Source organism: Rhinolophus ferrumequinum, chromosome 7, assembly GCF_004115265.2.
Source record: "Rhinolophus ferrumequinum isolate MPI-CBG mRhiFer1 chromosome 7, mRhiFer1_v1.p, whole genome shotgun sequence".
NCBI classification, from domain to species: Eukaryota; Metazoa; Chordata; class Mammalia; order Chiroptera; family Rhinolophidae; genus Rhinolophus; species Rhinolophus ferrumequinum.
This window is the reverse complement of record NC_046290.1, coordinates 654,227-678,395: the sequence shown is the minus strand read 5'-3', so window position 1 is coordinate 678,395 and position 24,169 is coordinate 654,227. Positions and strand designations below refer to the sequence as shown.

Here is a 24,169-nt window from a genome sequence, read left to right as displayed (position 1 = left end):
TTTGAGCCTCCTGAGCTTTGCCTTTGCTCGGGGCTCCAAACTCTTTGGAATGTACTTTTTCTCCTAATAATGGCACCTTCTAATGGCACCTTCGGCCGTTGAGCCATTCTCTGCTGCTCAGGCCGCTCCTATTTCTTTTATTTTTTTTAATTTTATTGGGGAATATTGGGGAACAGTGTTGTTTTTCCAGGGCCCATCAGCTCCAAATTGTTGTCCTTCAATCTAGTTGTGGAGGGCACAGCTCAGCTCCAAGTCCAGTCACCATTTTCAATCTTAGCTGCAGAAGGCACAGCTCTCTGGCCCATGTGGGAATCGAACCGGCAACCCTGTTGTTCAGAGCTCATGCTCTAACCAACTGAGCCATCCGGCCGCCCCTGGCTCCTATTTCTTTGGAGTGTACTATCTCTTCCGTTAAACTAGTCTTTCACCACTTTATTTCCGTGTCTCGTTCAATTCTTTGCTCGAGACACCAAGAACCTGGACACCGTGCCTAGAAGGACTCACTCTCCGGTAACAGGAAGACGAAGGAGCACAGGCTATGAAGAAGCCCCCCTTGCCAGCCCACCTAAGATGCAGTCGCCTTGCATGAGTGTGGGGTGTCCCACCGCAGGTTCCCCAGGCACGCAGAGCTGGAGGCACCTGGGTGGGGTGATGGGAGACCTTAGGGACGCTGGCAGATAGAAGCCAAGAGTGGACCTTACGAAAATAATTGAGTGAAAGGAGTAGGAAAGAGAAGGACGTTCTGAGCAGAATGTCATTTCCTGAATGAAACCCACGTATGTATGTTCCAAGAACTCGCTTAAACAATGTTAATTCCTTCAGAAGAACCGCAGGGCTGGGAAGGAGGAAAAGGCATGAGCCAAGTACAAGTATAAAGTCAGCTCTCCCGCCTGACTCTCCAGCAGCCCCAGCTAGAGGGGGAGTAGGGTGCGGAGCAGAGGGGGATAGAGGAGGGGAGGGCACATACACAGGATCTAGACCCCCCAGTAGATGGTCAGGCTGGAGGTCAGGGGTGTGGACTACTGCAAGGCTGAGATAGGGGAGGAGAAGGGATTTAAGCAGGACCCCCAAGCCCTGGTAACTCTGAGAGAACGACGGGGTTGGGGGGCGACTTGGGCTGGCCTGGAGAGAACTCAGGAAATTTGGAGCAAGGGGACGTGAAGGCTGCAGCCCAGCTCCCCTGGTCTGAGGGTGGTGCTCAGGAGAAGGTTCCAGAGAGTGAGGATGAAACGGGGCCCGCTTGGCACCTCCGTAATAGAGGTCTCTCCCGGCCTCACCTCTCCTTGACCTACCTATAGCTTAACAATAGACCAACCCCCTGGGGCTTGAGCTCAGAAAGTCCCTGTCCAGAAAGTTACCTTGAAACTTCTGACTAATACTCTTAGGCTTATTGATCACAATCTCAATGGTCTACTAGGCTCCTCCCATCATTGTTCCTGGGTTGCTGATCCCAGGGAGGATCACGGAAAGTTCCCTGCAGACCCCTGGTGGAGGCACACCCAGGTGTTCCCTTAAAAACCCCAAGCCAGCCTGAGAACGTGAAGGCAGTGCTAGGAGGTGTCAACTTGCTGCCCTCTCAGACCAACGGTGCTCTGATAATAAATGCTTATTCTACGGCCCGGCTCCAGTCTGGCTCCTGGAATGCATTTGGCCTCCAGTTTCAAGGACAGGGAAGGGCAGTGAGGCAAGGTCAAGGGTCATGGTGAGCCCAGCCCAGGCTCCCTGGGGCAGAGGGGCCCAGAGCCCTGGGCGGTGACTAGGCCAGGCCGCAGCACAAGCCTGGATTCCAGGCAGGCAGCACCCAGGCTGGGGGTCTGAGGGGACACTGGGCAGAGGCTTGGCTTGGGGAGTGACAGGCCAGGTGTGGTCGTGCATGGGGCCAAGGTTCACTTGCAAGGTCACAGGTCACGGTCTGAGGCTTGAGTCAGCGCAGCACTGGGAGGAGCAGGGTGGAGACCCGACCAGAGTCTTCAGAGGAGGGGCCTGTGTCAGAGGTCAGAGAAAGGAGAGGCAGCAGGAGCTGTGGTTTGGAAAAGGCAGGTCTGTGGATGGGGGGGAGGGGCTGTGGGGGAGGGGCTGGAGGGTAACAGCACGGGGACCCCTCCCTCCAGGTCTCAGCTCAGCCCGAGCAGGTGGTGTGCGGGTATGCGCCCCACTTATGTCGGGGTCAGGAGCCTGTCCCTGCTCTCTCCCTCCTCTCCCCTCCAACCTGCCCAATATTGACGTAAGAAATATGCAAACCTGTAGAGAATTTTTATAAACGTGTATTTGAGCCAAACTGTTTACATTGCTGGGAGCAAGATCTCAGACACGCCAGAGAATAGCAGTTTGCAGTTTCTTCTGTGCATCTGGGCTTGAGGCGGGGACGTGAGGAAGATGACACAGCGGTGAGGAAGCAAGGTGGGATGGATTACAGGGGAGTTCCGGAGATTCTGTGCTCTGTTGAGGGTGGACACGCTTATTTCAAAGGTGTGGTCACCTAGATGCACAGAAACATGGGCAGGGCTGCCTACGGCCAAGATGAGCCTTTTACTGAAGAATTTACAGGCCTGGGTGTGATGGCCCAGACCCACCATGACCGTGACTGGCCCAGTGAGGGGTTTATGATCAGATCACCCTGTGAGCTGACTTTCCATAGAACCCCTTTTTTTCATCCACACTTAGCCCCAGAATGAGGCCTATCCCCCCAGCTGTCACCATAATTCTGAGCCCCAGTCTCCCCCACCATGCCCAGCTCAGGAAACTGCAAACCCTGAGGCAGATGACCCAGGGCCCCTGCCACCCTGAGGGCAGATTCGATGGGCCAGGGAGGGGCCCTCCAGGGATCCCCCTGACCCCTACCCCCACTCTTGTGTGAGTGCTGACAAGACACCAGTTCCCTTTGCAGAGATGGTCCCTCCAAGCCCACAGTAAGCAGGCGTGGGCCAGAGCAGGGGTCCACTGGAGACAGGTGGTGGGTGGGTGGGTGGGGAGGGGATTGGGGTGGGAGGCCAGGAATTTCCTGCTGGGAAAGGAAGCTTCACAAGGGAGATTGCTCTGAGCGACACCAGCCCTAGGAAGTTTCAAAAGAGGGGGCCAGGTGTGGAAGAAGAGGGGCTCTAATAAAACAGACAAGTCAGTGAAGGCATGGGGATGTGGCTCTGTCTGCAGGTGCCACAGGAGAGCACTGCTTCTGGTGCCCCACGGCAGAGGTCCCCATCCCTGAAGCTCTGGGAGAGAGAACACCCCGCAGGGACACCAGCAGGTCCCCCTGGCAAGGCAGGGGGCCTCTTGGCTGCCCTGCCTCCGAACCACACAGCAGCTGGCTGGAGCCACTGCTCCAAGGACCTCAGCAGGGAGGAGACTGTCAGGATGCTCAGGTGCCATCACAAAATACTGCACACGGTCGACTTTAACAGACATTTGTTCTCATAGTTCTGGAGACTGGATGTCCCAGGTCAGGGTGCTGGCCTGAGGGTGGACTCTTCCTGGCCTGTGGATGCCACCTTTTCCTGTGTCCTCACAGGGCAGAGACAGAGCTTTCTGGCATGTCTTCTTATAAGCAGAAGGATCTGGTCAGATCAGGGCCAGGTCACACTTGTGACCTCTTTTAACCCTGATTACCACCTTACAGGTCCCATTTTCAAATACAAACACACTAGGGGTCAGGTCCCAGATATATGCATTGGGGGGGACACAATTCAGTCCATAGCAAGGAGTCTGTGTGCACCCAGGCCTTCTCTGAGGTGCCTCTTTGCACTTCCAGGGGGACCTTACGAGAAAGTTTCAGCAGCTAATGCAGGCAGGACCCCAAACGGTCGAGATTGCTCAGGAATGAGGAACAAATGGCTCTCCTGCCAGGTCAGGACCATGTGCAGCTGAGCTGTGCCGTGTCGGAGCAGGGTGGCCAGGACAGGAAGAAGAATACTGCAAAAGCCAGGTGGTGCCCAGGTGGCGCTGCTGAGGGAGGACCAGCGTCTGCAGACTTCTGACCACCTCCCTGGGGATCTCTGCTCAATTACTTGTCCCGTCTGCTTCTCTCGTAGAGCACACACCCAACACTGCTGCTGTTGCTAATCTCAGCATAGAGTCTTTAGTCCAAGGCGGGAGCCTGGGACAGGTGAGGGGATGTCACCCCGAGATCCGATGGCGGACAGGACTTTGGACCCCGGTCAGGGAGCGGAGGGCATCCTCCTTTGCATGGCAGGGGGTGGTGGGCGTGATGCATCGAGCTGCTGAAGCATCAGTTCTGACGGTTAAATTCCAGTGCTGTTCACAGAGGTCCAGGGATGGAGCCCACAGGATGGGGGCCCCAGAGGGGAGGCTGGTTTGCAGAGGAAGAGGAGACTGGCGCAGACGGCCTTCCCTGGGCCGAGGTACATTTCCATACGCCATTGTCACCATCGAATACTAATGCTGCTCTGTGCCAGCCTGTCAGGTGTTAAGAGCCACCTGCCTTCTAACAGTGTAACAGGATACACTGCGGGTTCCCGCTCATCTAACATGGCTTTGTTTCTGGTGGCTGCATGTGTCGCGGGTCACATGGGGATGGGGGTGTCACATGGGAGTCCCATATTAGTCACATGGGGGCCACGTCGGAGTCACATGAGGTCACAGAAAGGCAGACAGAGACAGACAGAGAGGAGGCTCATGCCCCAGCGGGGTCCTCCTAATATTTCTTCTTTCTCCGCGCATGTAAATCGATGGTGGGCGTGCGGTCCACCCGGTCTTTGGTCTATGGAGTGGGCAGCCCCGGAGTGAGCGCCCAATGCTGTGATTATTCCCTTTAATCAGGAGGACCTGCGGGAGGACGCTGGCCTGTGAGTGGCGGGGTCTCCCACGTCCTAACCACTCTCGGGAGTGGGCGGGGTGGGCTGTGGGCCGCCTCCCTCCAGACCCAGATCACCCGCGGGAAAGGGAGCCCCGCTGAACTGCCTGCCCCGCACAACTCGCAAAGGTGGGTGCGGAAGAGCTGGTTCTGGGCCGCCTTCAGGGTAGGCTTGATCCAGCACCTGAGTCTTGGGCCTGCAGACCCTTGGTGCTCCCAGGAGCGGGCAGCGGGCCTCTCAGGGGTACGGGCAGGAGTGAGGAAGGGGGGCGCCTTCCTTCTGCACAAATGAGTTAATGATCTTGGTCTGACGATTTCATTGAGGGGAAGGGATCGCCCCTGCAGTGACCGGGAGGGCAGCTGTCTGTGTGCACTGCTCCCCACACCCCCTCTCCACCCACCAGTTCCCCACAAACGTGGGTCCCAGGGCTGGGGAAACCAGGGAGGTGCAACCAGGATGTGGGAGGCCCCCCCAAGGGCCTTCCGGCCCCAGCTCCCCTGCTGAGAGGGTGCGTGTTTGGGGAGCAGGGAGAGCTGGTGAGGGTTGCGACCGCAGAACTTCTGGCAGGCAGCCCCCAGCCCAGAATCTTGCCCCTCGCCCGGTTTTGTACGACCAGTGTCAGGAGCCTTGAAAAGAGCCCAGGTCAGCCATGCGTCCCGAGGAACATTCGTTATGCCCCACACTGCATTATTTATAGAACAAAAACTGGCACCAACGCACATGTCTACTCAGAGAGGAAGGATCAGGTAAGTGACGGGACACCGACACCACAGAACGTGACTCTTAAACGCCGGATACACGAAGAGCGTTCCCTGGCGGGGACATGTTCAGTATATGAGGTCAAGTCGGGGGAGGCAGAATGCAAACCAGGTGCGCAACACAACCCCTATTTGGCAAATCAAACGAAGCACTTCACCTGGAGAGCAGACTCTGGCAATGCTGGCCGGCAGGGGGCGCCCCCGGGCCGGGATGCGCGCTCGGGCGGCGGCCGGCGGTGATCTGCGTCGCGCGGGCAGCGTCTCAGAAGGACTGCGCGGACGTGGGGCGGCCCAGCTCCCCGGCGCACCCTTGCTCAGCTCGGTTCATCCTGGGATACCCCCATTCACCCCCACGCACCCCTGCTCCCCTCTGTCTCCGGGGGTCCCTGGGCAGGTCGTTCCCTTCTCTCTGTGCCTCAGTTTCTTCCTGGGATCAGCTGAGAACGAAATGGGCCCTGGCTCAGGGATGTCAGCAAGATTGGGGGGGGGGGGCGTGCCGCTGCGGGTGGGGGTGCAGTTGTTCCAGGAGCCCAGATTTCCTTGGAGCATTTTGGGTTCCCTATTTTTAGGGGTGAGCAGAGCACTGAGCTCAGAAGGGACTTGCATCCGCTGTACCTGGGGGCCCCAGAGCAGAGGGGAAGAGCAAACAGGTATGGGGGGCGTGGGCAACGCCAAGGGGAGGGCTGTGCGTCCTGATCGGCTCACTCCCGGGGTCGCGGACTGAGGACCCTATCCGTTCACCTGACGGGGGACCCGCAGGGCCTCACTGGGCAGGCCCCATCCCTGGAGGCGCGTGTCCGCCTCCCACCGCGGGCACGGACCATCCAGACTGGGCTCAGTCCCTGGGCGCTAGGGGGCGGCCGTGCCCTTTCCCACAGGGCCCTGACAGTCCTGATCTGTGCGCACGGAGGTTGGGGTGATCATAGTGGCGGTGGAGTGGTCCTGGTAAGGTTTGGGGTGGCAGAATACCCTCTGCAGCCTCGCTCCCGGCTGTGAGACCCCCAGCGGCCTGCAGGGGCGCCCCCTGTTTTCCCCGAAATAGGATGAGCTCTCTTCAGGTGAAGTGTGGAGGGGCTGCAGGTTTTCTTGCAGGGACATAAGGGGATGACCCTCCCAGCACAGGGCGCAGCTTGTGTGTGCTCAGCACCTGAGCATGAGGTTCGTCCTTCAATAGGCAGCAAAGAGACAGAGACAGAGACGACAGACACACAGGGAGAAGTGGAGACCCCACTTTACAGGTAAGAAGACGGAGGGTACAGAGGTTGAGTGAGAAATCCTCCTGTGGCCAGGGTGAGGGTGGGTCCGGCTGGCACCAGACACCTACTGAGGAAACAGGGTGGGTGCAGGGCCCCAGCAGGATGTTGACTAAGTCTCCTGCCTGGGGTGGGGGCACACGGGGGAGATGGGTGTGGCCAGCCCACTCAGGCTGCTGGGTGCTGAAGGAGCGCTCGGCCCAGGGGCTTTTGGGCACTCCCACGTTGGGCAGCCCCAGTCCTGCCCACCCTGTAAAATGGCACTACTGCCTTGGAAAAAAATGTTTGGCGCATTTAAACATGTGTCTACTCCGTGGGCTGGCCTTTCCACTCCTAGGGGAAGTGAACATGTGTCCACAGGGACACTTGTACACAAAGGTCCACAGCAGCTTTATTCCTGACAGCCCCACCGGAAACGGCCATAATCCGCCATCAAAAGAAATGGATAAGCCAACTGTGGTTTGTCGGCACAGGAAGAGTGCTGAGCCACCAGCAAGTGACAGAGGAGCACATGCTGCATGGTCCTGTCTACTCTGAGCTCCAGAATAGGCAGATCTGGCAGTGGTTACCTGGGGTGGGGTTGGGGGTGACAGCAAGGGCCAGGAGAGAACCTTCCGGGTGATGGACAGCTTTGTGTCTTGCTCTGGATGGTGGTTGTACAGGGACACACAGTTGTCTAAACTCTGAACTGAACAGTTATGAGCACACTATAGGAAGTAAAATCTACATCAAAAAGAGTTCGAGGGCCCCAGCCCCCCACCTCCAAGCTGGAGAGTGCCCCCAGGAAGGCAAACATGCCCCATGCTGCTCGGGTCCGCTCGGGAGGCTATGCAGGACAGACATTTCTGACAGAAAGCTCTGTTCTTGCCTTAAATTGCACCTGGGCCGCACCTGCCCTGTCTCAGCGTGCCCAGGTATGTCCATCCTCAGCTGCGAGCATCTGCTCAGCTCTGAGCTGGGCCCTGTGCAAGTGGACATGTCTCTGGGCACGGTTGAGCCGGGCGTGGAGGTCAGGACGCGCCCAGACAGGAGAACCCTTGGACGATGCAGGGCCCTGGGAGCAACGGGAGATGGCCCGGAGAGGGCAGGATGCGGGGAGGTGGGGAACACCAACCTAGAGGGATGAATCGGCCCTAGGAGCAAATGAGGCCACCTGAGGAGCAAGGCCAGTGGGCTCCGTCCAGCAGGCTATTCAGAGGGGAAGGATGAGACTAAGACGGGTGGAGAGTGGGCAGGAGCCACGAGGAGCCCTGGAGCCCAGGGTGAGCTGGTAACAGGGCACGCTGCAGGTCTCAGCTGGAGGGCAGCCTTCACGGAGGACAACGGAAGCCCCTTGACCAAGGAGGTGATGTCAGTTATCTTCATTATCACACTCTGGGCTGTAGGTGCCAGGCACATAAGTTCAAAACGCCCTGACAACAATGAACGAAAGGGGCTACTTTGGCTCAGGAGCCTGCCAGGTAGCGCACGGCCAGGAAGCTGGAAGCAGAAGTGACTGTGGCCTGTCGTCTTCACTCCACAGCCTGCCTGCAGCCTGGGGTCTCTCTGCATGAACACCTGCCTCTCCTTCCTGACCTCTCTGAACCCCCGTCTCTGGCCTGACGGGCAGCGTGGGCCCCATCGTGAGCCCCACGCTCCCTCCCCCGGCACTGCCCACAGGACTGCCTTTGTCCCGGCTCCTTACACTTGCCCTTGGCTCACCTCACACCTGAGAGCAGGCACCTCAGGAGAACCACCACAGGGAGCTTCAAGATGGATGGATGGACGGACGGATGGAAGGATGGATAGTGGATGGATGATGGATGATGGATGGATGGGGGAGGGATGACGGATGGTGGATGGATGATGGATGGATAGCGAAGGGTGGTGGATGGAAGATGGATGATAGATGGAAATGGAAGAATGGATGGATGCATGGACAGATGGACAGATGGATGGATGGATGCATGGGTGGGTGGTTGGATAATGGATGGACGGGTGAATGGGTGATGGGAAGTAGATTGCATGTACTGGGTATATTCTGTCTTAGACTGTCCCAAACAGCAGGCTGTCTGCTAGTAGGAGCCTTTAAGATTCAGACTGCCTACCTGTGGGCAGTGCCCACGCCCCCCAGCACAGGAGGCAGAGCTGACTGGGGTTGGTAGCCCCTAGAGGCTTGAGAGTCACAGGCTCTGATAAACATGCTCCCCAAGCCACGGGGGGCACCTTGGGAAGATTCAGGGCCAGGGCCACCTGGGGCACCCCTCGCTAGAGCAGGCTGAGATGCCCAGCCCAGGAACCCGAACTCCCAGGGGAGCAAGGGGCCAGAGGAGCCCAAGGGATCATGTCGCTGTGCTGAGCGAGGCTGCAGGTCAGATGGCCCAAGTTTCCATGTTTACACGTCCAAAGCGGGGTAGGTCGCGCGGCAGCGAGGGGTCCATGGCTAAGGGCTGACCCTACGCCTGGGAGCAACATGGCCAGGGTTGGGACTGGGGCTCCAGCAGGAGAGGCACAACGGGTCTACCCTGGGCGTTCTGAGTGTCCTGACCCTGCGATCCCCTGAGATTGATCTCAGATCCAGGGCAGTCCTGTTTGAGGCTGAACAGACCCTCACTGTGCCAGACACTCTGCTAACGAGGACCAGGGCCAGCTCCCACCACCTCCCACTGCACTGGCCACAGGGTACAGCTGATGGACCACATACCCAGGCACAGGGGTCCCACACCCCTGCCGCGTGCCTGCGGAGGAGACTGACATCTGACTTGGACTTCCTTGCCTGGCCCTGCGGGAATAATTCCCAGATATGCCCCCTCTGTCCTCATCCTTTGCCCTCACACCTACTCTCACAGCTCATTGGGCAGACCCTTATCACCTGCCCACACCGAAACCCAGCAAAAGAAAAGCAGCCGGGCTACAGAGATGGGCACAAAGTGTCAGCACCTGCTGGAGGCCTTCCTGAGAGTGGGGGCCAGCTAGACAAAGCGGGGCTTCCCCAGCAGAGCAGAATGACACGAGAGGACAAAAGGCAACGGGGCTACCCTGCACCCTGCCACAGCCTGCCTCCTGTGGTCCTGTGTGGTCTTCCCTAGCCCCTGGCTTTGGTTTGCAGCCAGCCCACCACTGGGGCCAGTCCTGGCATCTCCCTAAGCTCGAACCTGCTACATTCTACCCTCCCATATGCCTGGCTCCTTACCTTTCTCTTTCTCCCCTCCTCCTCTACACTAAACTTCTCAGGGTAGTTACACTATCCTACCTCAACACACAACTCAAGGTAGAGACATAGAATTTAAGCCAAATAACCATGGGGGTCCAGAGCAAATAATATCATTCTGACACTTTCCAGAAGAAAAGAAAGTGATTTTCTGAGTGTCAGCTGCACAGCAAGGAGAGTTCCAGGCATTTACCCATCCACCCATCATCCATCCATTTACTATCTATCCATCACCCATCCATCCATCCATCCATCTGCCCATCCGCCACCCATCATCCACCCACCCACCCACCATTCCACATTAGTTTGTGAACGTCAGGGGCACTGCACACTGTCCTCGGTGCTGGAGCAATGCAAGAAATAACACAGAAGTGTCCCCCAGGAGAATTGAGGGCCACAGGCAGCTGCCTTTGTCCAAGAGGGGTGTGATGGACAGGAGGGAACCATCGGCGGCGGGCACACAGGGGCCCTCCTGGTGGCTGCTGGTTCAGGGCTGGAGGAGAACAATCTAAAAGTGGGGGTGGGGGGCGCCAGAGGAAAACTAACTCCCCCGCGAGTTGTCCTGTAGACCCTGGGAAGCACCCTGGGCCCGTCCTGCTTCCTCATCGTCAGCACAGTGAGGACCCCCATCGGGGAAGCATCTTTCAGAGGGAGCAGGGGCGGGGCCTCCCTGACCCCCTCCTGAGCCTCCCATCCCAGCCCCGTGGACCCGCGGACGTGTGAGTGAGGATGGACATTGTCAGTGTCGGTGTGCGTCACTCGCTGGACGTGTCCAGGAGCCCAGCACATGTCCAGCACCTCCCATCACACCCCACCCCCAGCCTCACCCCAACCCCTTCTCATTGCACCCCTCCCTTGGACTCCTGATGGCCAGCAACAGAGGGCCCCGTCCCCAGGACCCAGGGGATATCCGGAACCCCAGGGCTGGGGACAGGGTGGCTGCTGTGGGTCTGAGGGGAGGCAGTGCTGAGGCAGGAGGGGGCCAGGCAGCAGAGGCCCCCACCCTGGTTTGGGAGGCACCCACACCCCCAGCAGGGCTTTGTGCTGTGCGTCCAGGAGGGGCCCCCTTTCCCTGAGGGTAGAGTGTTACCATAACACACTCCACCCGCAGCCTGTCCCTCTGGGTGGGGTGGGCAGGGGGTGGGGGCAGGCAGTGTTCCGCTGAGCAGCCAGGTGAAGTGGCTTTAGCAAACAAGGTGGGTACCTCCTGGAAGCCTGGAGCTGCAAAGGCAGCCTGTCTCCTTCCTAAACAACATGGTCCCCATGCTCAGCACCCTTGTTGTGGTCCCAGGATGCAGCTGCCCGCGCATTAACCCAGACACCTAAGCACAGAGGGGACTTTCATTTTGAAGGGACTGAGTGTGAGGCCCAGAGCTGGCTCAGGCCTCCTTCCCCTCTGGCCCTCTGCAGGAATGAGGTGTGGCCTCTCCTGCTCTCACAAGAAGTTGGTGACTTTCTCACAGAGGTGACACATGAAACCCAGGTGGCGTCTGAGCCCAGGAAGGTCCAGGATCGTTGTGAAGGGCGAGAGGGAGGACGGAGCTTTATTAATGAAGGGAACCGGAATGCTTGCAGGGGTGGTGTTCACAAAGCACAGGTGGGGTGGGCATCACATCAGACCCCGAGACAAAGAACTGAGCAGAAGGCTCAGGCCTCCTGCAGTGGCCTGGCCCTGTCCCCCACCAGTGGCCCCCGACCCCGACCCAGCTCGGCCCGACTGGGGATGCAGCCCAGGTGTCCCGTCAGCCTGCATGTCCATGTGGCCTGTCTGTCCTGTGGCTCACTGTGGGGCCACGGGCCAGTTTCAGGGAGATGGCAGGCAGGCTTCATGCCGCCCTAGGTGTGTGTGTGAGAGAGACGGTGTGTGTGTGTGAGACACTGAGTGTAAGAGACTGTGAGTGTGAGAGACAGTGTGTGTGTGAGAGGAAGAGAGGGAGAGTGGGGGTCGCCCTGGCTGGGGAATCATCCAAGACGGCTCCAAAGTGAGGCTCCAGGCTCCAGGTTGTCAGTGTCCCTGCCCCCGCAGCACCACATTATCTGAGGGGACACAGAGCGCCCCAAGTCTCCCCACCACCCGAACTGTGGACTCGTCGGCCGCGGTTCTGCTTAGCGCGCCCCGTGTTCTTCCTGGTGCATTGCCCCGCAGGCCTCCCCTGGGCGGTGTGGACTGCAGCCTGCAGGGTCCTCCTGGGCCTCGACCCTGGGGATGGCCGGGTGGGACCGCCAGGGCAGCTGCTCCTGTCTGAGAGGGCTAAGGGGCCAGAACCCCTGGAGTGTCTGTGGGTGCCAGGTCCGCAGCGGGGACAGTGAGGGCTCCTGCGCGTGTCCGTCTGATGACAGAGGCCTGCGGCGCCCGCCTGCTTTGCTGTCTGTGGGTGTGCCGATTGCCCGCTGACCCCCAGAGCCCCCACCCTGACACACACATGCCCTCTGCTGTCGACTAGATGACCCCCAGGCTGTGACTTTTGGGGTCCAGGGGAGCCTGTGCTTTGCCCCGACAGCTAGACTTTGTATGAGTGCTTTCCTGGGATGTTTTTATACCAGGGCTGGCACTTTGAACATCGGCCTGAGGATTTTCTAGGCTAAGACTCAAAATGGTACATGCTGTACAATGATGCCACTTAGGGGACGTGCTGGAGAAGAAGCCAAGGAGAGAAACTGACGGGCGCTTTCAGGGACTGCAAGCAGAGGTGTCAGCAGTGCTCTGTGTCCTGCTGTTCAAACTTGTCAGAACCCGTGGAACCCTCTGGAGAGATGGTGATTCCTACTGTTTGCACGGTAAACCTCAATTAACAACAAATCAACAAATACATGCATGTATACATAAATCAATTTTAAAAGCTGAGGCTATAGCAAGTTTTTTAGCTGAAGAGATTCACGCTATAATTGTAGGCTATGTAGAAAAAAATGCCATTGAGGGAACCCCCACCGAAGCTCGGCCTGAGAGATAAGGCCAAAACTATTTTCAGGGGCAAATGTATCGTCTTCGTGTTTTGTTTACCAAGACATGATGAAGATTGCTTTTTAAACTGAGTATTCAGATCAAGATGGTAGAAAGAAAGAGTGAATAGAAGAAACAGTGAAGACAAAGGCAGAATTCAATGAAGGGGAGAAAAGCGGAGGCGGGACATTCCAGCCCCCGGCTCCACACCCTCCCGCCTGAAGGCTGTTTCATGTCTCCTGTCCCGCAGTGTGATTTTCTGGCACCCTTGAATGCCTCCTTCCCGCCCCTGTCACCTGCATTCACCACCCTCCATCATTCACATCTCGCTTTACCAGGTATATCGAGAACGTATGTGGACCAATCTGCATTTTTCAGGTTTCAACACTTTGAAGAAATAAGAGGTTTTACATCTTTCTCTCTTGCAGGTGGGTAGCGATGATCAGAGGCCCCTCGGGCTTCTCCTGGTGTGGTCCCATCCACCCCCAACACGACAGGCAGAGCGGTGTGAGGCACCCAGAGGCACCCACCAAGGAGCTCCCAGGTTAGGCGATGCGACCTCTGCCCACGTGGGCCAAGAGGCTGGTGGCTGCGGTGGCCTGTTCATCCAGGCTGAGGTCGTGTGGCCAGTGGTTTCTGTGCAGCTCCAGTGTCTTCAGGTTTCTAGGACAGCCAGTGTGAGGGACTGGGTGGGCAGAAAGCCTGTTCCATTGAGGCTGTGGCTGGACCGAGCAGGTTTGAGCATTTTGCAGAGCCTGGAGACACAGGCTGTCCTCCTGCAGACCCTAAACGGTGGGAAGAGAAGGCTGAGGGGCAGAGAGTCAGTCTTGGAATCGCCCTCTGCTGCTGCATTCCAGGTCTCCCTGCTGTCTCCGGTCTCAAGAGAGGCTGCTGCCCCTGGTAACTGATGGTGGCCACCAGGGCCACCCAGTGGAGTGCAGCAGGGCAGACGCAGCCACCCCAGGCCACTGGCAGCACCAGGCCTTCTGGGGAGATCACAGGACTGTTGCCATTCCAGTTCAGCCCATACAAGGAGCTGTAGCAAGCGTATTTCATATTGCCCTGGAATTTCTGCAAAATTCCACAACAAGAGCAAAAGGGGGAAAAGAAAACAGAAGCAGCAAAAACAATGAGGAAAGACAAAGCTGTCATTCTTTGTAGGTAAAAAGATTCCCTTGCAAAAACCTAAGAAGTTGAACTGGAAAAAACAGTTGAATAATGGAATTTAGAATTCTGTGAGGTGACAGATTACAAAAGAAATATGCAGAAACCAGTAATGCTTTGTTTTGTTTTGTTTTTGTTTTTACATATCAGCATAGTTGCAAGATCCATTACAGCAGTAACAAAAAATGGTGGGTATACGTGAATTAACTTGCACAGGACCTGGGTGAAAGGTCCAACACCGTAAAGATGTCAGTTCTCAGCAACTTTGTTTACAAATTGGATTTCCAATCCAAACATAAGTGTGTTGTGTGTGTGTTGGGGGGAACTTTCCAAAATGATTCAAATATTTTTCTTGAGAAAAAAACACAGTAGTATCAGTGCGCAAGAATGGCTTAGAAAATACTGAAGGAGAATGGGTGTGGGAGGGGCAGGGCTGCTGTCCTGTCCCTGTGTGTCACAGACTGAGATCTGGGGGTGGGGTGGGGGTGGGGTGGGGACAGGAGTGGCTCCTGAGCACCAAGAAGAGCCCATGAAGGCTGTGCAGGAAGAAGGTGGGAGTGGCCATGTGTGGCCGAGTGTGAGAACTTGGACCCTGGCCGACCTCTGCAGATAGTGAGCGGAGGTGGGGGCGGTAATGAGAAGGTGGGTGAAAGAAAGCAGCCCTCATCCTCCAGAACCCTGGGTCTTTCCTGCCGCATTCAATGTGTCCTTAACACCTAACCTCTCCTTCGTCTTCATTAACAGAGTCCCCAAACATTAGCGGGCACATTTCCCAGCCTTCTTCTTCTTTTTTTTTTAATGCTTGTGTAATTTTTTTTTTTTTTTTAGATTTTATTGGGGAAGGTAAAAAGGACTTTATTGGGGAACAGTGTGTACTTCCAGAACTTTTTCCAAGTCAAGTGGTTGTCCTTTCAATCTTAATTGTGGAGGGCGCAGCTCCAGCTCCAGGTCCAGTTGCCATTGTTACTTGCAAGGGGCGCAGCCCACCCTCCCTTGCAGGAGTTGAGGAATCGAACTGGCAACCTTGTGGTTGAGAACCGACTGGCCTATGTGGGAATCGAACTGGCAGCCTTCTGTGTTAGGAGCACAGAGCTCCAACCGCCTGAGCCACCCGGCCGGCCCCTCCCAGCCTTCTTCATGGGCAGGTGTGGTCACATGACTAAGTTCTAGCTAGTGGGTCCAGCAAAGGTGTTGTGTGCAGCTTCTGGGTTGTGCTCTTGGGAGAGGGCTAATTACCTTCCCATTTCCTCCCTCCCCTATTGGAATACAAATGTGACGGCTGGACCAGGGGCAGCCATCAGGGGCCATGGGGCCAGTGAATGGAAGCAGACACAGCTGACCACTGACCTTTCATTGTGCCAATGCCTCTTCCCCTGAGGCCCTTCTAGAGGCTCATTCACAATTTCACTCCTTCCAGACCCCTTCTTGTCTGCTTCTTAATCAGGGCTCTTATCTCTACCTCCACTCTAGAATGTATGCTTCAAACAAGGCAGGGATTTCTGCCTCCTTGCGTCATCCACCGGGCCTGGCATAGCTAGCGCTAAGAAATATTTGTTGAATGAGTAAACGTGCAAAACATATTGCATAGTGTAGCTGTACACGGATAAGTGCAAAGTGGCAGCGCAGTACCATAATATTAACCTGTGGCTGCTGCAGGTGTTGCAGGATGCTGTACGCAGAATGGCTGGTTCTCACCCAGATTTCCGGGTGAGTCGGTCTCCACCCCCGACTCCCTGCCTCACCTCCTCTTTCCCGCCTTGCACTCTCCCGGGTGAGTCTTGGGGCGTCTCTCCCTCAAGCCCCACGGACTAGCAGTCTCCACCCTCCCTCCCTCCTGGAGCTTTGCTACCGGCCCTCAGTGGGCGTGGTCGGTCGTCCGGGCCACCTGTCCTGGCCACCTATCCTGGCGCTAGGGGTGATGGCCATCCATCCGGGATCAGAGATCCCGGGCGTCCCTTGGCCTGAGCGTCCCCAGGGCTGGGCCCTGGCGCGCTGACCCCTGACCGCCTGAGGTGCGACGGGGTCTCCCAGGTCTTGCAGCGCGACCCCCGAGGGCGTGCTGTTTGCGAGGGACACGACTGACTACGCTATCAAAGCTTTTGTGTCGCACGGTTGGCGACCACGTCCGCCCTGGCGGCCCGACGCCCCCTCCCGGGTTCCCATGCACCCGCCCGCGCTCCCGGCTCCTCCCGGGTCCCTGACCGCGCAGGGTCCTTGCTCCGGCCTCCTCCCCGGGTGCCAGCCCCGCCCCACCAGCCGCGCCCCGCCCCCGCCCCGCCCTCTTCCGCGCACCTCCGGCCCCGCCCGCGGCCGCACAGGCCCGGCACGCGTCCCGCAGCCTTCGCGGCACCCGGGGACCGGAGGCCACCATGTCCCAGCGCTTCGTGGTGACCCCCGCGGTAGGCGGGGCGGGGGAACCCGGCCCCGCAGCCGTCCCGGAACCGCCGCGCGTGGATGCGCTGCCCATCCTGAGTTACGGCCGCGAGCCAAGCCGCTACGGTAGGTGCTGCCGGCCGGGGACGTCCCCTCGGGGGAGTGCAGGCGTTGGCTCGGGCCGCGGCTCCCTGCGGGCCGGGCGAGGTCGGTAGAGTCGCGGGCGTGTGGCGGGTGGCAGGGGAGGGAGAGCTGCAGAGGCGCTGGCCTTGGAGACACGCGTGTCGCTTGTGGTCAGCGCTAGGTTGAGCCGGTGTGGTGCATCCACAGCGCTCCCCTCGGAAGCCTTGACCGCAGCCCCACCGCCGCCGGCAGTCTGCCCTGTCCGGGGGCCTAGGGGGGGAATGCCGGGGCAGTGTCCTAGGGGTTGGCTGGTGACAGCTCCCAGGCCCTTTAATCTGGCTCCTGGAGCGCAGAGTGCGGTCCAAGTCGCATCCGCAGGTGTGTAAGGGGTGTGTAGGGAGAGGCCTTGGGGACTGAGAAAGAAGTGTCCTGCTGGCCTCCTGTCCCTCTAATGCCACCGCCCCAGGGTCGTGAGGCCTCCTGTCAGAGCTGTGCTTTTATAATAAGGACAGCCCTTCTGGTCAGTCGCTGGGTTTGTGATCTTCCCTCAGTGACCCCACCTGCCTGTAACCATCTAACGTTTGTCTTTGTGGACCTTTGGACTTGACGGAAGTGTTGGCAGCCAGGACGGTCCCTCTGTGGGGGGATGTACAGAGTGTGTTCCTCCAGGCCACTCACTGCTCACTGAGGTGTGGCACCCACAGCCCTGGGAGGGGAGGGTGGAGACATGTCGGGACAGGGCCAAGCCTGGTTTCTGGTGACAGGGCTCAGGAGCAGGGCTTGACTGAATCTGAAAGGCTGCTTGAGTCTGTCCCTCCAGTGCTGTTCCTCTCCCTCCTGAGATCCCAGAGCACTGACCCCTGCCTGGGACAGAGGTGCCCAGGACCCAGGCCTACCCAGGGGCTTGGCCTCACCCCACCTGCTACCTGGGCAGACAGCCCTTGGGCGGGCGCTCGCTTGCCCTCCAGAGCTTGGCTACTTCTGGGCTGATGTTTGTCCCAGCCACCTGCAGCTTCTCCAGTGCCCAGTGGTCCCTGCAGGTCAGCTGTGGGGAGGTAGGCGGCTCTTCAGGTAGAAGGGCCTCCCCTGGGAAACTCAGTGCGTGCGAGTGTCGTGTGTGTGCACACAGTGAGGGCTGAGGTTTCAGATGCTTGCTTAAGGCCTTCCGTTGAGTTACTGGGAAACGCTTCAGCGCCATGGTGACACCTGAGCAGTGCCTCCCCAGGTGAGCAGGGGCCTCCTGATGTGCGTGTGCGTGCAGGTGTAGGTGTGTGTGTCTCAGCCTCCTGCTCTCTACGACAGCACCATTGGCACAGGTGGGGATGTGCATGTTGGTGCAGGTGTGCTCTGAGCTCTCGGTCAGCTGTGGACATGTGGACAGGACTCTTGTCATTCTGGTGGCAGCTGGTTCTTAGGTCCTGCTCCCTCCCCGTCACCCTCTAACCCTGGCAATCATTCCTTCAGCTCCAGGAGGGGCATATGTCACGTGCTGTGCACCTGTGGCCTCAACCCCAGAGCAGGCAGGCCCTCTCCACCACACCCCTGCAACAGTGCTGTGGGTGAGGCGGAGGGAGGGTGCCCTGCAGACGGGAGCTGAGCCATCTCCTGCTCCTGCTCACCCAGGGACACCGTCCTTTGTTTTACTCTGTAAGCAGGTGACTCCGCAGGTCATTGATTAGAATAAATCAGAGCCCGATCAGATCAGATCATCTCTCTGAGCTCTTACGACCCCCAGCCTAGTCTGAGTGAAATGGCTTTGATGAAGGGAGTGAGTGGAGATTTCGGGGAGAGTGTGGCTGAGAGAAAGAACCACATGAGAGCCTGGGTGAGGGCTTCCTGACAGTGGTTGCCCTGTGAGAGGAGCTGGTTCTCCTGGGCGGCAGAGCTGGGTCCACACTCCCTGCCCCTCGGACCCTGAAGGTGGTAGTCCGGTTCCCTGCTGACTCCAGCATGGCGCTTGCTCAGCTGCCACGCTCTCCCCACAGGGATGGGGTCTCAGCCTTCCTCTGGGCTGGAAGATGGACTCCCAGTGGGCACTGTCCCATCATGGGGTGCGGCCCTGGGTCAGCTGACCCTCCAGGTCCTCCTACAGTGCACCCACTTTCAGGCCTCGTCTGCCCTGCTGGCCCTCGGCACCCAGCACGCTGGCCTGGGACCTTGGGGAAGCGTCTGGTGCCAGGAGACTTGCTCAGGTCTTTCCACTTTCCATGGGGCTGCTGAGATTTTCACCCTTAGGCTGGTGGAAGAAGGGTGCTGCCCGAGTCCTCAATGTGTTTGGGGCCAGGGGATCCCACCTGGCCCTCAAATTCTCCCACACCCACCTTCATTGCTCCCTGTGAGCTGCTGTCTAGGGGGCAGGCCTCCCTCCCTCCCCATCACTGCCCTCAGCGGCTGAGGACCTAGGTGGGGACGGCCATCCTGGCTATTGCCCCACTTCAGCCCTCAGCTTTGGAAATGGTGCTGAGCCTGTGGCCACTGCCTGTCCACGCTTGGCTGGCCAGTCTTTGCCAATAGACCTTGGGCTCCAGGGTGCAGGCGTTCCAGCCAGTGGTCAATGAAATGATTTTGTGTCGTGCCCACTATGTGAGAACAAAAGCCCTATTATTCAACATTTCATTTAGACACTGACGCTAAGTTTAAAAAACGAAACAGGCTTTATTGGCAGCCTCGGTCCTAGCCAGGAAGTGGAGTGCTGTGGGCACTAGTTCAAGTTCACTTCCAGGTGTGTGTGTGGGGTGGTGATGAAGGGACTTCTAATCCTTGGAGCTCACAGGGTCCTAACTCCGCATGGGTCCCCCGGTGCCTCCCTGCAGCGTCCAGCCTGCAGTGGGAACCGCAGTTGCCATCAGACTTTGCCCCCAGACCAGCTCCCTCCAGTGCGTGCGTGCCGAGAGCATGCTGTGGTGTCAGGACAGGAGCCCAGCTCTGCGTCCCTGTCCGGTCCCTGTGCATGGCTCAGCTAAGGTTCCCAGGGGGTCCCGTGAGAGCCCAGCACACACCACAGTGTGCTGCTGAGCCATTGGGGTTTGGCCAGCGCGAGAGCAGGGGCGGAGAGTCTGTGCTGGGACAGGATGCCTGTGTCGGAGCGCCAGGTGTGACTCCCTGCCCGCCCCCAATGTGGTTGCATCCTGTGAGCAAGCCCAGGGCAGGAACGAGACAGGATGTGTGAGGGGACCACAGAGCATTCTGGTCTCCCAGGAAAGGTCTGGCTGCACTGCAGTGGGGCTGGAAAGGTCACACGTGGTTTGGGGGGTTCCAGGTGAGCAAGACTGAACCATCGTTCTCTGCTTATTCCCAGTAAAGGGGTGCTGGCGGGAGCCCCCATGCAGTTCCTTCGTGGGATTGTCAGAGGATTCCCAGATCCAGAATCAAGACATGCGATGGACATGTTTCCCCCTCGCCCTCAGCTGGAGGGCAGAGGAAAGGGAGAGGGTCCCAGCCTGGAAGGAGAGCCTGCGCAAGGCTGCCCTGAGGACATTTGGGGAGGGTCACAACCAGCTCAAGGCCACGGGGGGAGGTGGCCCAAGGGACACACACTTACTCACCCCCTTCTCCTGTGACTGTCCCCCAGGGCCACACTGCACTGAGGTCAGCTTGACTCCCCAGGAGCCAGATTCCCCTCCGCCTTCTTGTGTCTCCATGGTCTGGGATGGGCTGGACCTGAAGCAGACTCTGAGTGGAAGGTTCTGGAAGTCAGCAGGGCAGAGGTAGGGGCCTGTGGGTCAGGGTCGGTGGACAGCAGCCTGCCACTTCCACGGGGGTGTCTGTGAGGAGGCACCCTCTGGGCTGATAGGGCCAGCAGAGGCCATCTGCATTGGCCAAGGGCACACGAGGACCGGGCAGCCTGTCCACTTGGGCAGCGGGAGCCGAGGGGACTGGCCTGGTCAGGCACTGCCGTCGCCGGGCAGCGTGGGCACCTCAGTCTCCAGCTCCACAGCTGAGGGTGTGGGGGGATGGAGGGCCAGCTGGTCCCCAGGTCATCCTCTGTGACAGGCCCTCAGCGGGTCTGTGGACCCCCCGGAACACCCACACCCCCTCACCCCTGCCCAGATGGTGCATCTGTGCTTTTTACAGAACTTCGTGACAGTCCGTCACGGGTGTGTGCTGGAGGCAGGTTCTTCTGGGCAGGGTTCCTTCTCCGCTGCCAGGCAGGAACCGACTGACCCAGGGTGGAGGCGGCTCTGGTGTCGGGGAGCCCCCAGGCGTGCAGGCTCCGTTTTCGTTCCCTTAAATATTTTATGGAGCACGGCCGCTTGTTAATCTGTGAGCCGCCTCACGGAGCAACCGGAGCAGCCATCCAGAACACCCAAGGGCCTGGTCACCCTGATGCCCGAGAATTCTCGGCGTGGTGATTTCTTATAGAAAGCGCTTGGAGGCACGTCCTTTGTTGCTCTTCTTTGCTGTTAATGTTCAGTGTGGCTTCTTTGTATACGGGGCAGGGTGGGGGAGGTGGGTGCTGAGTGGGAGAGGTGGGGGTGGGTGGAGGTGGGTTTTGAGGCACCGACTCACCTGTCAGGTTTCTTTCTTTTTTTTTTAAATTTTATTGGGGAATATTGGGGAACACTGTGTTCCTCCAGGGCCCATCAGCTCTAAGTCGTTGTCCTTCAATCTAGTTGTGGAGGCGCAGCTCAGCTCCAAGTCCAGTCGCCGTTTTCAATCTTAGTTGCAGGGGGCACAGCCCACTATCCCATGTGGGAATTGAACCAGCGACCGTGTTGTTGAGAGCTCGCACTCTAACCGACTGAGCCATCCGGCTGCCCCACTGCCAGCTCAGCGGCAGCTCGTTGTCTTCAATCTAGTTGTGGAGGGCGCAGCTCACTGGCCCATGTGGGAATCGAACCGGCAACTCTGTTGTTCAGAGTTCACGCTCTAACCAACTGAGCCATCTGGCCACCCCAGGTTTCTGTAAATGGAATTCTAATCTCCAGTGAGACAATCACTGCACAGAGGTCTGGGCCCCCACCCCCGGCTGCTGTTTGCACCCCCCACACTGGGGCTCCCGGGCTCCCCAGTCCTGGCTGCCCATCCTGCATGTAGTCAGTCCACACTGCGAAATGTAGAAGCCGCCCAGGTGTTCATTGACAAACACAAGGGGTCCATCCGTCCAGTGGACTGTGATTCTGACACTCTGACACCGGCCACAGCATGGACAGACCTTGAGGACAGTGCTGAGAGAGATAAATGAGACACAAAGGACAAATGCTATGTGATTCCTCTTACACGAGGTCCCTGGAGTGGTCAGACTCAGAGACAGGAAGTGGACGGTGGTGCCAGGCGCTGGGGGCGGGGACGGGGAGTGAGGGTCTAATGGGGACAGAGGTTCAGTCTGAGACGATGAGTGAGTTCTGGAGAAGGTGGTGGGGGTGGTTACACAGCAGTGTGAATGTGCCTAATGCTGTGGAACTAGGTGCTTAAGATGGGTAAAGTGGTGCGTTTTATGTTATGTATAGTTAGTTTACCACAGTAGAAAAAAATACGGAAAAAAAAAAAAGCAAACAGGAGGGAAGGGCCAAGAGGGAACTAAACACCTCCCCTTGCAGCCTGTTCCTGCCAGAGAGCCCGGTCTCTTGTTTCCTTTCTGGGAGGCCAGTCTCATTAAATCGATCCCTCCATGCAGGGCTCTCCCAGGAGTGGGTCCTTTTTAATCTAAATTGCTCTCAGCACGGTGCAAATTCAGGCCTCTGACAGGAGACATTTTTGTCCAGGGACCTTCCTGTTTCAAATAACTCTCTGTGTGACCTCTTCCGTGCTGTGCTGTCGTGGAGGGGGAGAAGGGCCGCTGGCGCTGGCGGCTTCCTGCCTGCAGACCCCGGGGGGGGGGGGGGGGGGGGGCGGCAGGCCCGGGATGGCCATTCATACCGCCCCCGCCCGCCCCCCGCCCCCGTCCTGGGACAGTGAAGACGCAAGAGGCACAGCAGCCTCAGCCCTGGGGGGATCAAGGTCCCGCTTCCTGCTGTGGAGGGGCCTTCCTTCAGACGGGAGGACTTGCCTGGGGTGACGCGGGCTGCAGACTCAGGGACCAGGACACGCGGCTGTGCAGCCTGCGGGGGCCGGCCCTGGGCACCGAGAGGGCGTGCGAGGCAAGGCTGGCACTAGGTGTGTTGGAGCCCACGGTGCACAGGCCGTGTGTCAGCTGCGGGAAGGGAGCGTGTGCGTGCACGTGTTCTCCCGCCTCAGCAGAGCTGCTGTCCCACCTGCCCTCACTCTGCAGTTTGCAGAGCAGTCCCATGTCATCACCTCACTCGTGTCTTGGACGCCCGGTGAGTGAGGGGACACGGTGTGCTGCCCGGTGGACGTGGCCCCCGTCCTCGCCTGGTGCAGGCTGCCAGAGCCCCTCTGTTAGCAGCCCTGGTCCCAACGTCACCCCCACTGGCACTGGGTGGGCTGGGGGCCTTGAGTGCTCTGGAAGCTTCCCTCAAAGCTGTGCTGAACCGCAATGCTCACTGCAGACACCTGAGGGAGAAAACGTGGGAAGAGCAGTTGTTAGGGCCCCAGAAAAGCAGACCCACCAGTGCGCTGGCTCCCACGACTGTGGCGTGGTGAGTCCAACACGTGCGGGCGGCCAGTGACTGTGGCGTGGTGAGTCCAACACGTGTGGGCGGCCAGTGGGCGGGAGACCTGGGGAAGAGCTGCACTTCGTCCGCGGCCGTCTCTGCGGGCAGCGTTCTTTCCTTCTCAGAGGTTAGCCTTCAGCTGATTGCACGAAGCCCACCCACAGTAGGGAGGGCAGTCTGCTCTACCCAAAGTCCACCGATTTAAGTGATAATTTCATCCAAAAACACCTTCACAAAAACATCCAGAAAGACGTTTGAGCCAATATCCGAGCAGACTTCCAGCCCCCAAGACAGAGGCAATAAATGTCTGTTCTGTGGTGCCTGTTATGCCCACGCTCACAGATAAACTGTCCAACTGTGGAGCCCACGGGCACCCCCCGCACCGCAGGCAGGCTCGTCTCAGCTCAGCCTCCTCCGTGGCGTGCGGCTCTGCTCCGCCCTGAGCCCTCAGTGGGCGCCCCTGAACAGCCGTCGTGGCCCACCTTGAGGTCCCCCTGAGTTGTCACAGCAGGGCCCTGGGACCTCCCCAGACGAAGGCTCACAGCCTGCCTCCCCTGGCCGAGGCTCCCTGCCCGGCAGCCACCTCCATCGGGACCCATGCTCCCCCCTCAGCCCACCTGAGCCTCCCCCGGGGGCCTGGGCTCTGTGTTGCCTCGTTGCCTGGAGACCTGAGTGCTCCTGTCCCCCTGGAGACACAGTGAGTGCTGCCAAGATCCTCAGCAAGGGAGGGCAGGCCCCACCGGTGCATCACTGAGCCCCATCCCCATTTATAGGAGGGACACCTCCTGGGGGGCGGCCGGCAGGGGGAGTGAGCCAGCAGGTAACCCCCAGTTTGCCTGTGTCCACAGTGCTAACAAACTGGGGGCAGCCAGTGTGCAGATGAGCCTCAGGGATGACGGTGCCCCCCCAGGAACGAGCCAGCTGCCGCCTCAGCAGGACCTGCCAGAACCTGCAGGGTCCCGGTGCCCTGCACCTGGGAGGGGGCTGCAGGAACCGCAGGACTGG

The 24,169-nt window shown here is 58.7% G+C and overlaps 1 protein-coding gene across 3 annotated transcripts in view; it reads left to right on the top strand.

Annotated features, from left to right (window-relative positions):
* The first annotated feature begins 16,412 nt into the window (after positions 1-16,412).
* Positions 16,413-24,169, top strand: part of SLC12A7 (solute carrier family 12 member 7) — a 79,553-nt gene continuing 71,796 nt past the window's right edge. For all 3 annotated transcript variants that reach the window (XM_033110335.1, XM_033110338.1, XM_033110334.1), the window contains exon 1: positions 16,413-16,613. In XM_033110335.1, the coding sequence (XP_032966226.1) occupies positions 16,484-16,613 (130 nt within the window). In that variant the 5' untranslated portion in view covers positions 16,413-16,483. The remainder of the gene's footprint in view (positions 16,614-24,169) is intronic.